Consider the following 13,240-nt stretch of genomic DNA (forward strand, 5'->3'; position numbering starts at 1 on the left):
ACGGGATTGCAGTAGAAAGAACTCCAAGACTTTTATACTAAAAAGAGTATTTTTTTTCTGAAAATATTACACATTTATAATTAACATAAGATTTAATAAATATCTATCATAGTCTCAAGATTCAAGATATGAGTAATAAAGTTAGTCATGCTTCAATAGAAGATGTCACGTTGAAATAGTATAGAGTTAGGATAAAAACAATTTGTCTAGATAAAATAATTTGAATTTGACAATACAAGTAATAACTATAAAAAGAGCCGTACTTTTCACTGTAATTTAAATAGTGCATTATCTCTGTTTATACTGCATATACATGTGTTGAAAAGATCAAAATCGTGTCTTACAATCATTTTAAAGTCAATGAACATAACTCGTAGACGTATATCGACAAGAAGATGAAAAGATATATATGTAAATGTATCTGTAAATGTATGTTTTATGTACGTTTTACGTGTGAATCGCATGAGAAAAAGACACTAGCATCAATGCAATAACGTATCTTCAAAGAATAACATGAAAAAAATATGTGTATCATAATAAATCTCATTCGTTCGTTTCATGCTAAGAAGAAATGGTGCGAAATACAGACTGAAGATCAGACAACTATATATATATATATAATAGACTTCACGCAATCACATACTTAATGCCAGCTGTGGGACGTGAATGGCGATTACCATAATGTTTGTGTTTTCAAAGGCGAACGTGCAAAGAATACTCAAATGATGGATATATCTCATAAAAAATATCTCAAACGAATGTCAATTAATCGTAAAAACAATAATGCACCTTTAAAATAAAATGCAAATCAGAGATGAGAAGCTTTAACATTCTCCTCAAACAATATTTTTAACGAGAAATATGAATTAAAAAGAAGGAGAGAGAAAGATGAGAGAGTGATAGGCAAACATTTCACACACTCTGTGAAAATTATTCCTTCCAGTATCCAATTCGATTTCATTCTATCATGCATCAACCCCCAAATGATACCAAGGATGCGTTCCACTTAACATTCGCAAGCAATGCTTGCGAGCATCATTTCACCTTTGTTGTTATCCAATGTTAAATAAGGATGAAATGATGCATGTGAATGTTGCAAACATTAAACTGAACACATCCCAAAGTGACACTCTCGAGGAGATATTCGAAAGTGACAGAATTAAAGGTACATATGAAGATGACTCACAGGAGTGACATATCTACTGATACGCGAAGTCCTGTGAGGTGTGGTAGGACGTTCAGTATCGTTGAGCGAAGATTGAGTGCCTAAAGATCCCATGCTTATCCCTGTGAACTGTCCTACCGAACTTTGTGCGCTCAGGATAGTGCGCGGTGTTATTGTCGACGCGGAGTCTGACTCAAAGCTACCACCCTCCTCTTTATCCTATAATCAAGCTATCCGTTAGCGTACACCGGAGATTTCGAGATTTAACGCATAACGTAACACGTTATGAAAGTATTTCGTAGATATCGTATTTATGCACGAATCATTATTGTGTGCCGATTTATAGAATTGAAAAATATCTACGAATTTTTTATTTTAATTCGATGTATGTGAAACCTTCAATGATATTATATCTGTTACCTATTATTATAAAATTGAAATACTATTAATGGATATTATAGAATCAAGAGATTTTTGTTATTTAAAATTTTTAATTCTGATATCGTGCATGCGACATGATTTATGTCATACGATGTAAACTAATGTAATTACATGAAATATAAAGTATCATTTAGCATATAGAAAATAGTGCATTTAAAAAAAGAGAAGGAAAAAAAATAAGAGAAGGAGTCAGGGAAAAAGTTTGTGTACTTACGTTAGTAGATTGCGAACCCTCGAGAATTTTTGGATTTAACTCAAGCTCGGAGTCCCTGTTAAAGCTCGGGCTACTGAGATCGCTGTGACTAGAAGACGTGCTCGGCGGACTCTCGGGTCGTATCGGTGAGTCTTCCTCCACCCCGGGATATTGCAAAGAACTTGGTGGATTGTAAACGTTCTTCGGATCCACTGAGAGCGACATTTGTTGAGGCTGACTCACTTGCGGGCAATTGTACCCTGCGAAAAGTAATTGAACAATAAAAATTGAACATTAAAACTTGAACATTAAAACTCATTTTAATTAAATATAAAATTTCTTTTATTTAAAAATATTTTAATTGTATAAATGCTTTAAATGTTAAAATGTTTTACTGCTTTAATATAATTTTTAATTTAAATTTTTAACATTGAGTACCCTTTTTACTTTTTTATAAAGCACTTACCCGGCGATAAATCCGACGATGCCATCTCAGAGACGAAATCGCTCAGGGAGGAATAAGAGGAGCTGGTGCTTTCGGCGCCCTCAGAATCGGAGCCACTTTCGTCTGTAGGCTGAGTTTCATGTTCCCTCATTGCTTTCAGAGCGTTCGCCAGCGAGCTACCGGAGTCCCAGACAGGAAAGTAGATTGGCTCGAGATTAGTCGCGTACCAGCGCGGCTTGTCGCCAATTTGCGCTGGGTCGAACACCCCGGTCTGTACCCGGAGAAAGGCCACATTGCTTGGCGTGAGGGACCATTCGGCCAAAAACTCGACTGCCTGCGTGCGCGCGAATCTGTTAAGGAAGCTGCTCTTCCTGGGTCGCGAGCGAAGGAACGAGTTGATTTGGAAGGCCACCACTGGCCGGGGGTATAGTCGCAGGGTGCGAGTGTGCTCGGTGAAGTTGGCCAACAGGTTCTGTGAGTTAAAGAATCGCACCATAGCGACCCGCGTGGCAATGTCTACTGAATCCACATCGTTTCCGTAGATGAAGGGATTGAAAGGTGCCGGGCTCTGTCCGGTCACTTTCGGCGGATACGGACCGGCTAGTCCGGATCCACCGATTGTCTGTGACATTGACGGCCGACGAGATGGACTCGATGATGAGCTCATGCTAGGCGAATTCAACGGAGTATGCTGAACATGTGAGCACTGATCGATGTTCGGTCTGTGCTTCGTCGATGTTACACTGTAAGGTTTATTGGTACTATTTTATTATTAGCATTCTCAGCGTTGTAAAAATATTTAAAGTTTAAGTAGTGGCGGTACTTTACTATTGATAAATAAATATATTTGTCGATAATTTTTATTCAAAGAAAAATACAAATCGTTTTTCAACTACATTCTGTAATCAAAATTTCATTTTTATTATTAATAATTTTATTGTATTAAGCTTGGTTTTATTAAAAGACAATAGGTGATAATTATATTGACATACCTTAAACTGGAAAGATGAGAGGTTGCGCTTTCTCTTCTGCTCGGCGCCTGAAAAGACAGACGCATCGAGATATCTTGCGAAGGCAATGGAGGCCCTGACATACTGGCCATCGCCTAAAAATTCGTCAAAGTAAATTAACAATTCGTTACAATATTTGTTGCTCATTGCTACTTCGTTGCTGCTTCTACTTCTACTTCGACTAATAAATTATCTACAAACAAAAAGTGGCGAATTGGCAGTTATAAAAAGAATTTTCCGATATCGACTATCAACTTCTAATTCTTGAAAAGCAAACCAATCTTTTATGGATCTCTCTAATTTATATTTGCTACTTGTAATTATTTACAATATTATTTTATAGCATTAGCAAATGTGTGTGGCTGTCATCAACCTCATTCTATATACAATTCTAAATGTGATAAATCATGCATGCGACTAACTACAAAATAAGGGATACGCCACTAAGCGGACTGAGAATTAATAAAATATTTACACTAGAGCCAACTTGATCCATCAGTTGCATTGCCTGTACATGAGGGTAAAGAGTCATTAAATACTCTTCATCAGTCAGCTTCGTAATGACGAAAGTGTATATGTATATCGCCGCTTAAATGCTGATAAAAATCTCATTACCTGCTTCAGATGATTCTTCAAGATGGTACCCTCTGGTTCCGGCAAAGGTGGTAAATTGTCTTCGCCCAAAGCGCCTGGCGCCGTTATCTTATTGCTATCTAAGTCTACCAGCCAGATATCATCGGGCATCTTGAAGTTCTTTTTGTACAATAGAAAGGACGCAGGTATTCCGATCACAAAGGGAGTCGGAGCAAGCAGCAATTGTTCCGCGCAGCTCATGCACGTGGGAAGTAAAGGTATTGCGGGAAACATGTATTCCAACGGGTAGATCATCGTGACAAATGCCATGACCGACATGGACAAAGCGTTATAATCCCGTGACTGAAGTACAATCTGAAAGGAAGAATATCATTCTATTTTGAAATTTTAACTCTGGATGTTTAAGGTACAAAAAAAGCGCTTTAATAAAAAATCTATACTTTATACAATAATAATAATTAGAAGAATTAGAAAAATACATTTTATATCTTTTCAATATTATTTTACACTTGTTTACCTTGTTTTCCAAGAGAATCAGCGTGAGGACCTTCAAACATATGTCGACGCCGAGAAGTTCCAATGGCAGGTGCAGAGGAAAATCGATCAGGGAGAATCTGGTATGGTCTGGCAAGGCGAAACACAGTGGGGGTTGTAGGCTCGATGATATTATCTCAACCTCGACGCGTGTCTTTGCTGGAACGGGTACGGGGCTGCTGAGTAAACGCAATATCCATGTCTCAATTTCGCGAACGTCATGAAGTACGATAGACGGCGTATCGCCCAGAGCCTGACCCGTCAGAACACTCCATACTGTATCTCTGCAACGGAGGAAGTTCAATTGACGTAGAAATTTTTCACGCTCTTTTTCTCATTTTTAGAAATTGTGAAGCATTATTGAAGCAGAATTGATAAAATTCGAACACACCTATTGGTCTGCCGAGAAGCTCCCACTTTCTGCGGCGAAAAACTCTCGTTACACGCGTCGATGATCTTCTTTAGAACGAAAAGACATTCTCGGAACATCGAGAAGAACGGATGATGAGAAATTATGCATAGTGAAGTCAAGGAATGATTGCGAACCCTCTGTGAGAAAAATTATAAAGTTGTTATTGATGGACTTTAACATTGTCTTAAAATGTAAAATTATATATTGTTCTCAATCCTTCTAAAATACTTTTTAAACAAATTAATTATTAATCTTGATGATCTGTTAAAATTTACTATATAATTATATCGTTTGGAACAATATAATTAAAAAATTCTAAAAATTAAGAAATAAAAAATTTTCACAGAAAGAGAAATTATATTAACAGACGAAGAATCAAATATCAGAGAAAAAAGTTTAAAATAAAATATTAGTAAGAAAATATATGACATTTTGGATCAAATAGATTCGAAAAAACCAGAAGAATCAATAAAAATTGTTTCTAGTGCTGTTATATTAGTGGTATCAACCTGACGTCTTCGAGATGCACGTGGCGAAGGGGAATGACTGCCGCCGCTCTCGCTATCTCCACTCGGTGCAATGAATTCTAATCTCGGGGCGTGAGGTACCTGCGGGGTGTCTGAATCTCTCCTGCTACTAGAGCAATCTTTCTCAGAGTCACTAGGACCCACTGCACTGCTCCTATAGTCGCTATAACAAACGGCTAGAGATACAGTCTTATAAACGGAATAACCTGTTAGATGCAAATTGTATACGCGCGAATCATTCGGTTGTTGATAAAACAAGAATCTTCTTTTAAGAATCTTCATTTCTAAAGAATTAATTATTTTGGAATCTCTTTATTTTGAGAAACAAGAAATTTCGTCGTCTTTTATAATTGTATAAAATATAACTGCGCCGAGATATATTGGAATTCTATTTCAATTTTTTCATTAAATGTAAAAATTAAAAGAAGGCTAATAATTATAAGTCATTTCACCTAGAAAAAGCGGAATCCGTGCTTCTCTCCATGCTCTTCCTCCAGCTTTCTCTACGAAACGTGGTATTGTACTTTTCTCTCTTGAGCGAAATTCCCCCGCTAGCCACGATCCCTGCTCTTTCAGTAGGTCGGTAGAAATTCACACAGATCCCGTAACGCGTTTTTCCTGCGTTTTACAAAATATTTGTAAGTACGGATACTTGAAAATCTCACGTGCGACGCAAGTAGAACGCCTACGAACCTGAATCTTTATCGGTGAGGGTGAAGGTAAAGGACGTTGCCTCTCGTAAGGCCGTGCGCTTTGGTCCCACGCTACTGCAACCTTCCGGTTGGCAGAAGTACACCATATCCAGAGGCAGAGGAAAATCCTTGTGATCCTCCACCGGATATCTGCGTAGCAACTCCGGGACCTGTGTTAAATAAAAGTCATTATTTTCTTTCCCTAAATTGTATTTTATCAATTATTTTTTTATATTCCAATTTTTCGAAGGTGTAGCTTATAGTTTTGCAAAATCAATTGGACGCATATTAAAACCGTTGTATACAAATTAATATAAAGATGTCACGATTTACAAATATAAAAACAGATTAAACCGTGAAATACATTTTAATCCTCAAGTACATTTTAATGTACTGTTAAATATTTGTAATTTATTATAATTTTTTTTACATAAAATTTTGCAAATACATACTCTAATATTAAATTATTAGATTATTAGATTATTACTCGCATCAATTGTTATACCTGTACGGGCTGACGAGAGACAGCAGGCATCCTGGCCCCCACGATGGCGAGATAATCTACCAATCGGGGACACAGGAATTTCTTCTGTATATCCATAGCTATGATCTATGTATGTAAAGCTGTGTCACCGTTGTATACAGTGTATACAGGACATCCGAGCTGCTGAACTCTCTTCAGGATCGTTTCCAGCTTGAATCATGATTGTACCATTCTCTCGTTTATTTATCCCACCTGTAAATAAAGAGTTAGAGATTGCAATTAATTGACATCCCTGTCTGACTATTTGCTGAATTGTCCAGGTTAATTAAACTTCCGCTACAATTATTCTCGAGCGGAATGAATTTGTAGATAACATTCGTTTCTTCATTATTTTTAATAAAATATTTCTCGGCTAACATGATAACAATATTTTTTCTTTAAAAGATATCTTAAGAATAATCATATTTTTAATTAAACTTCATGTTATAATTTAATATTTTTAACTAAACTTCATGCTATAATTTTCTTAAGTTAAAATTAAAATTGTCGTATTGCTTTTCAAGTTTTAATTATACTACATAGTTATCTTGTTTTTATAAAGCTTCAATCTAAGTAACATTTGTTTATCATGATAAGGCCAAAATGAATAATATGAAATTGACTGAAATTTGACAAAGTTTTACTGAATTTTATATCGATTTGATGCTATTTAATTATAACATTGCGTGTTACTTGGAAAGTTAATATTAGAATCATTAAATGATCCATTTTAATCTTTTAACCTAAAAATTATATACCAAAGATTAAAATAATTGGACGTTTAAAAGAAAAGATTATTTATTTTTATATTTCAAAATCTTAAATTTTAGTTACAAAAGTGAAGTTGGGTTCGAAACGAATCAATTTCTCTAAAGCAATGATTGCGAAGGACGGATGGGTAGAAAGGACGAAAGTTTCACTGAATTTTATACCAATTTGACGTCATTGTGACATTATTTGTTAAGTTAATATCAGTATCATTAAACGTTAACTATTTTAATCTTTGGAAATTATTCAAATTACACACTAAAGATTAAAAAAAGAAGAGATTATTTATTATCATATTTCAAAATCTTAAATTTCAGTTACCAAAGTAATCGAGATGATTGGCGATAATAAATCAACTTTCTTAAAGTAAAAGGCTAATGGGTAAAAAAAGCCGGAGCGCAGCAGCCGGACGAGATTTCAGAAGATCAATGATTCCGAAAGCCCAAAAAAGGATATCTGTGTCACCGTGTCGGGGATAAAAGGGAACAAGGGAAAGAGCGTGCATGCGCGTGGCATGTTTAATTCCGATATCGAACCTTATCTTGTATTTCGCGCCGTGGCGCAACGTAGACGGGGACGACAGAGTCATGTGCACGAAGCCACATATTTCCGTGTTCGATTATACCGCCGACGTATGACAGACGATTACAGACTAAAACTGTATGTGGTCGCTTGATTGTCGCGAAAAAAGAATTGATCTGGCAACAAACGAGATCCGATCTTTCCGATATCGTCCGAACGTTTTCTATCTGTTTTTCTAACTCCGGGGTTTCAAACATCATCTAGACAATCCTCAAAGAACTCTTCTTTTTTTGTCTTTTTTAATACATGAAAGAAAGAATTGATCGGAAAGTTCAGTGCGACATTCAGTGATTTAATCCGTGTTCCGTTAATAATTTGAAGAATTCAATGAGAAAATCGCATTTAATTCCCATTTATTCTCATTTTAATTTGAAAATTTCATTTAAATCCCATTTCTCAGGTTCATTAGAAGAAAACGCATTATGTCGCTGTGATAAATCTTCCATTTTTGAACCGATAAACTGGATGATGATGGAAAACTTGAGACAATCAATCTTGAAGTTAAGACATTTATTTGCAAATTCATTTTCTCTCAAGCCTTCAAAAAAAGAATAGAGCGCGATGACATTAATTGAACTCTTCGATCTTAAAGGAATATCATTCATATGTACATAGACAGTTTGATAAATCAGTGATTTTTTTTAAAGAAGATTATGTTGAAAAATAAATCGAATTTGGTAAAAAAAAATTTTTTAAATATCACTGATTTATCAAACTATCCTCTTATATGTATAAAATTATTTGCAAAAATTATGCAGAATTGAATGTCGCTCTAAAAAATTGCAAATGTGAATTTTTTTTACGTATGGCATAAAGTTGCACATTGCAATATGCTTCGTTTCTTGATCCAGGTTTGAAATTCTAAAAATCGCATAAATTAAAAAGTAAAATTATGCATGACATTAATGCGTATTTCAAATGTGACAGCAAAATGAAAGTATTGATCACGTTAAAAGTTCATTTGTCAAAAATTCAACGATGCATTATCTGATTGAAGGTCGCGTTTAACAATTCACCAAATCTCCCAACTCCCGAGCGTGCCGCGATCAATTATTCAACCCACCTTCCCGAAGCGCGAATGGTATCGCCGAGATGCAAAGATAGCAATAATGACATTTGGAATTATTTCTGCCCAGATGTGAAAAAGTTGCGTCCAGCTGTGGACATTAAATAGCACGTATAACTGCGGACGACCTATTTCGATAAGAACACGACAGTTAACGAGTTGACCTCGTCGAGTTCTGCTTCTGGAGAGTGACTTCAATCATACTATTGACTTGAGGAACATCGATCATGATTTTACAGACTCGTACATTCAGTTAATTAATTCGGCAGATTCGCTAAGGAATATTCCAATATCGAATTATGACGAAGAAATAATTTAAAATCGTCTCTTTACCTCAGTCGGAAAATATCAGATTCTTGTAGCCATCATCCGTGTGAGAAACTCAATTAAACGGATTCGCGCTTAAGTTCGCAAACAATTACGCCGTGCCGAGATTGCTTCACCGCATCGATCCCGAGGCATGAACGAGCTCCACCGGAAGAGACGGTTTCATCTTTCTGACATCTCGACATCCATTCGGGGAACATTGCTCAGATTCGTAACGAGAGATTCCATTGACCAATCCTCCCGGGAAGGAAGAAAAAATTAAATTTGTACGAAGAAAAAGAAGTATCCGAGATCACTTCGTTAGCTCAAGGCCGTTCCGAAGCAAATCCGGGATCATTCTACGAACAATTCTATTGAGAAATAATCCCTTGACGTCGGCATCGCGACGTCGTCTGCTCCTCCGCCACCGTCATCACTCATAAGACACTTACGTTTTGCAATGCGTATTAACGCGGAGAACGACCGCGGTCAGTCTTCGTCCGACCGCCATACGATTGTCAGGCCGACGGTGTTCCGTATCAGCCAAATGGCGATATCGCACTGGCGGCTGCCGACGCGCCCCGGAGCCTCGCGGCCGTCGCGCGTCGTCGCGACGCTGATCGTTCGCCACAAGCGGTACCAGGCAAGCGCACGTCTGCGGACGCCGGACGCGCCTCCAGTAACGGCACAAGCCATCCCGATTTCACTTCTGAAAGTGAATTTCCATTATTTCTCATTTATTAGACCTGCCTACTACCGTCGCGTCCGACATCTCGTCCGTTTTGTCGCCGATTAAAGCGCGGTCGAATAATAACCGGAGGAAGAATGTTTGGGTGGAAGAATGTTCTTCAGTTTCAGCTCAGACTTAAATTCTTTCAATTTTTTTTTGCTGTATAGATATAACACATAGACCGTATTAGACTGTATTGATTTTTTGATATAGGGCGTAGAGCAGAGCGCGCGTGTAATATTTGTCTTTGTGTATGGCATAGAATACGTGGACAGAGCAAATATTTTTGTAGGTACTATATTGATCACATGATTTTTCTTTTCTTAAGATACATGTATGTATGGGACGTACAGAAAATTGCTGTTAATTTACTAGCGATCGAAGATCTCAAACATAATTTTATTTTACATTAATTACTTTAATGCTTCATTCTTATAATGACGCGTTTTATAATTAAATATAATTATCTAAAATCTAACTAAAAGAGAACTATGATATGAAGTATAATAATTATCTTTCACTATTATAAAAACAATAGTAACTGAAAACTTAACTTTTTTAATACGATCTGCCTGTAGCATTAAAATCGATAAATTAAAGTTTCTTCCATTATTATGTAACATTGTCTCTTTTCTTTACATTTTTAAGAGGATAATCGACAAGATTTTTAGATTATAATTTACAATATGTAAATTATATATAACAAATAATTTCTAATATCTCTCTCTCTCTCTCTCTCTCTCTCTCTCTCTCTCTCTCTCTCTTCAATATCTAATTATTTTCAATTTTATTTGAATTGTGTAGTAATTTCTTTAGACCTTATGTGTAGTACATTGCAATAATTTGAACATTATTTGTTGAAATTTAATTCTATCATCATCATCTAAAACTAAATGTATACATAATAATGTACATGGAAAAATAGTTAGAATTAAAAAAAAATCTTTTAGTATGAATTACTTATTAAAGTGCCTTTGAATTGATAATTTAAAAAAACTTCTTTAACATAAGTTCCGTTAAAATCAGGTTTGAAAACGTTAAATTCGATATATCTATTTAAAAATGGAGAACATGCGTTGTAGAGCAAAGCACCTCTAGCAAGTTCGAATGCTTTCGTTATCTCCACTCTAAAAATGTTGCCTTTAAAAATGATTCTCTAATAACAAGCTTAAAAGCTGAGTTTTTTAATTCGGCCCTGCGTTCAGAAGTACGTCGCATGGCCCGATTGGCGGCATCACCAGCCGGATCAATAACGCTCCGTCAAATTCAGCTGAATGTCCGGGAGTACGCAGGAAGGTGGCGAGTGGCGCGCACACGAGGCTAGGAACGAGGCCAGAACCTTGCGGGGCGTCGACTAGGTCGACCGACCAGTAGCAGGGCGAAGGACAAGGGTGCCGTCTTCGATATCTTTTTTTGGAGGAAGGAGGGAGGCTGCATAGCATACCCAAAATCTCCCACGTGGGAATTCACGCGGGAAGGTGGTCGCAGGCGACGAGGGGTGGCTTCATTCGGAAACCCACAATATATGCCAACTATAGCTCGCCGCCCTCATTATAATGAGTAAATGCACGTCCATCGATTAATCTAATATACTCAAGCACATTTTATTCCAAGGAGCCATAACACGACACAAAGGGAAATTATAACAGCTTTTATAACAATCCAATTTAATTCGAGTATTAAAAGCATTAAATATAATAGTGTGTTTTAATATTCAGAATAAAAAATTGATCACTACTCTTTAGTATTAAATTTTTATAAAAAATTCTCTTAATGTAAAAAGTACTAAAGATAAAACATTTTTATACATTATTTAGTTTTCCAGAGAGAAAAAAATTGATAGATTAATATGTAATATTAAATTTTTATAAGGAATTCTCTTAATGTAAAAAGTATCGAAGATAAAACGTTTTCATACATGATTTAGTTCCTCAGAGAAAAAAGTTAATAGATATTATATGTAATATAATCCTCTTTCTTCTGTCTTCTTTTAAGCTTGAATAATTTGATCTTGGTCGAATTGGGAAAATTTGAAGGAAACTCGTCGCGCTTGTATAAATTTTATTAAATATCATACGAATTTTATAATAAATTACGCGATTTCGTTGAGATAAAAGTGTTTTAGGATCAGCATTATCTTCTACTGTGCGAACACCACAGATTAAGTAGATGAGTAAATCATCATCCAAGACGACAGACAATAAATCTCTAACGTTTGTGAAAATTAAATGAATCAACATTATTAGTGTGATAGATTTAATCTTTGCAAAGATTTCGTGCAAATAATAGACACAATTAAAATATAGACACGCAAAAGAATTAAAAACTACAAACAACATTTGTAATACTGTAGTGTTCGTTCGTCTTTCTAACTTATACATATATTTAACAATTTCCTGAAAGCTTTCGAAGTTGCTTCTCCTTCCTACGTTTGTTACATTATTGTTACTGTATAAAAGATGCCAACAGCTTTTCTGCTGATATCGCACGCAAGAAACTGCATCACGAACGATCGTATTCAAACGATTCAAAAATCAGCAAGTCAAAATATCGCTTCTATGTTTAATCAAAATGCTACTTTCAACAACTTTTACATTCCGAATACATTTTGCCGGAGATTCTCGGGATCCCCTTTGACGAGGTCTTAACAACACAAAATTCGTTGATTCTAACTTTGTTACATACAAAGTTACGTACAAATATCTTTAAGTTCGCTAATAGCACACATTGCGCAAGAGATTAATAGACTTGTAATATTGAGGACTATCTTCTCTCGTTCTGCTCTATATCCATTTAAGTAATGCCATTTAAGTAGCCTCACTGATAAGCGCACATATAACAAGAAAGAAAGCGACTTCGCTCGTACAATCGTATCGACAATGATCACTCTTTTGTACTGTTTCCGTCGAGAATCCAATATAATTGTATATATAGTATCGAAACGGTACGTACAAAATATTGCGGTATAAAAGGGAGATGCAGGACAAATCTCTTCTCTACACGCGAGCACGTATGCGAGATACACCATGCATTTGTAATGTGAGACACACAAGTTTCATTCCTCGTGCAATCGTCGTCGCATGGTCTCGCGGATGTTGTCCAACAATATCGAACACCCTGCGAGATCGATGCGAACTTTATTATTTTCATAGACTTTCCGACAACGTTATTGTTTCAAGACGTGGTCACGTGTGGCCGATCGAAAAACCAATAGCTTAAAGCTAATATATATATATATATATATATATATAT

At 36.0% G+C, this 13,240-nt stretch overlaps 1 protein-coding gene across 5 annotated transcripts in view; it reads right to left on the reverse strand.

Moving 5' to 3' along the window:
• LOC108687369 (MAP kinase-activating death domain protein) overlaps positions 1-9,875 on the reverse strand; it is a 24,459-nt gene extending 14,584 nt beyond the window's left edge. For 3 of the 5 annotated variants that reach the window (XM_018193085.1, XM_018193084.1, XM_018193086.1), the window contains exons 1-13: positions 9,286-9,359; positions 6,519-6,749; positions 6,015-6,183; positions 5,774-5,939; positions 5,304-5,484; positions 4,774-4,931; positions 4,366-4,666; positions 3,870-4,202; positions 3,730-3,762; positions 3,237-3,349; positions 2,266-2,987; positions 1,821-2,059; positions 1,187-1,384 (exon numbers count right to left, since the gene is read on the reverse strand). In XM_018193085.1, coding sequence (XP_018048574.1) covers positions 1,187-1,384; positions 1,821-2,059; positions 2,266-2,987; positions 3,237-3,349; positions 3,730-3,762; positions 3,870-4,202; positions 4,366-4,666; positions 4,774-4,931; positions 5,304-5,484; positions 5,774-5,939; positions 6,015-6,183; positions 6,519-6,614 — 2,709 coding nt within the window. In that variant the 5' untranslated portion in view covers positions 6,615-6,749; positions 9,286-9,359. Of the gene's footprint in view, positions 1-1,186; positions 1,385-1,820; positions 2,060-2,265; positions 2,988-3,236; positions 3,350-3,729; positions 3,763-3,869; positions 4,203-4,365; positions 4,667-4,773; positions 4,932-5,303; positions 5,485-5,773; positions 5,940-6,014; positions 6,184-6,518; positions 6,750-9,285; positions 9,360-9,710 lie in introns of those variants that run through there. The other 2 variants (XM_018193088.1, XM_018193087.1) reach the window with 2 other exon arrangements.
• Between the last annotated feature and the right edge of the window lie 3,365 nt (positions 9,876-13,240).

This window comes from Atta colombica, unplaced genomic scaffold (assembly GCF_001594045.1).
Source record: "Atta colombica isolate Treedump-2 unplaced genomic scaffold, Acol1.0 scaffold205, whole genome shotgun sequence".
In the NCBI taxonomy this organism is placed as follows: Eukaryota; Metazoa; Arthropoda; class Insecta; order Hymenoptera; family Formicidae; genus Atta; species Atta colombica.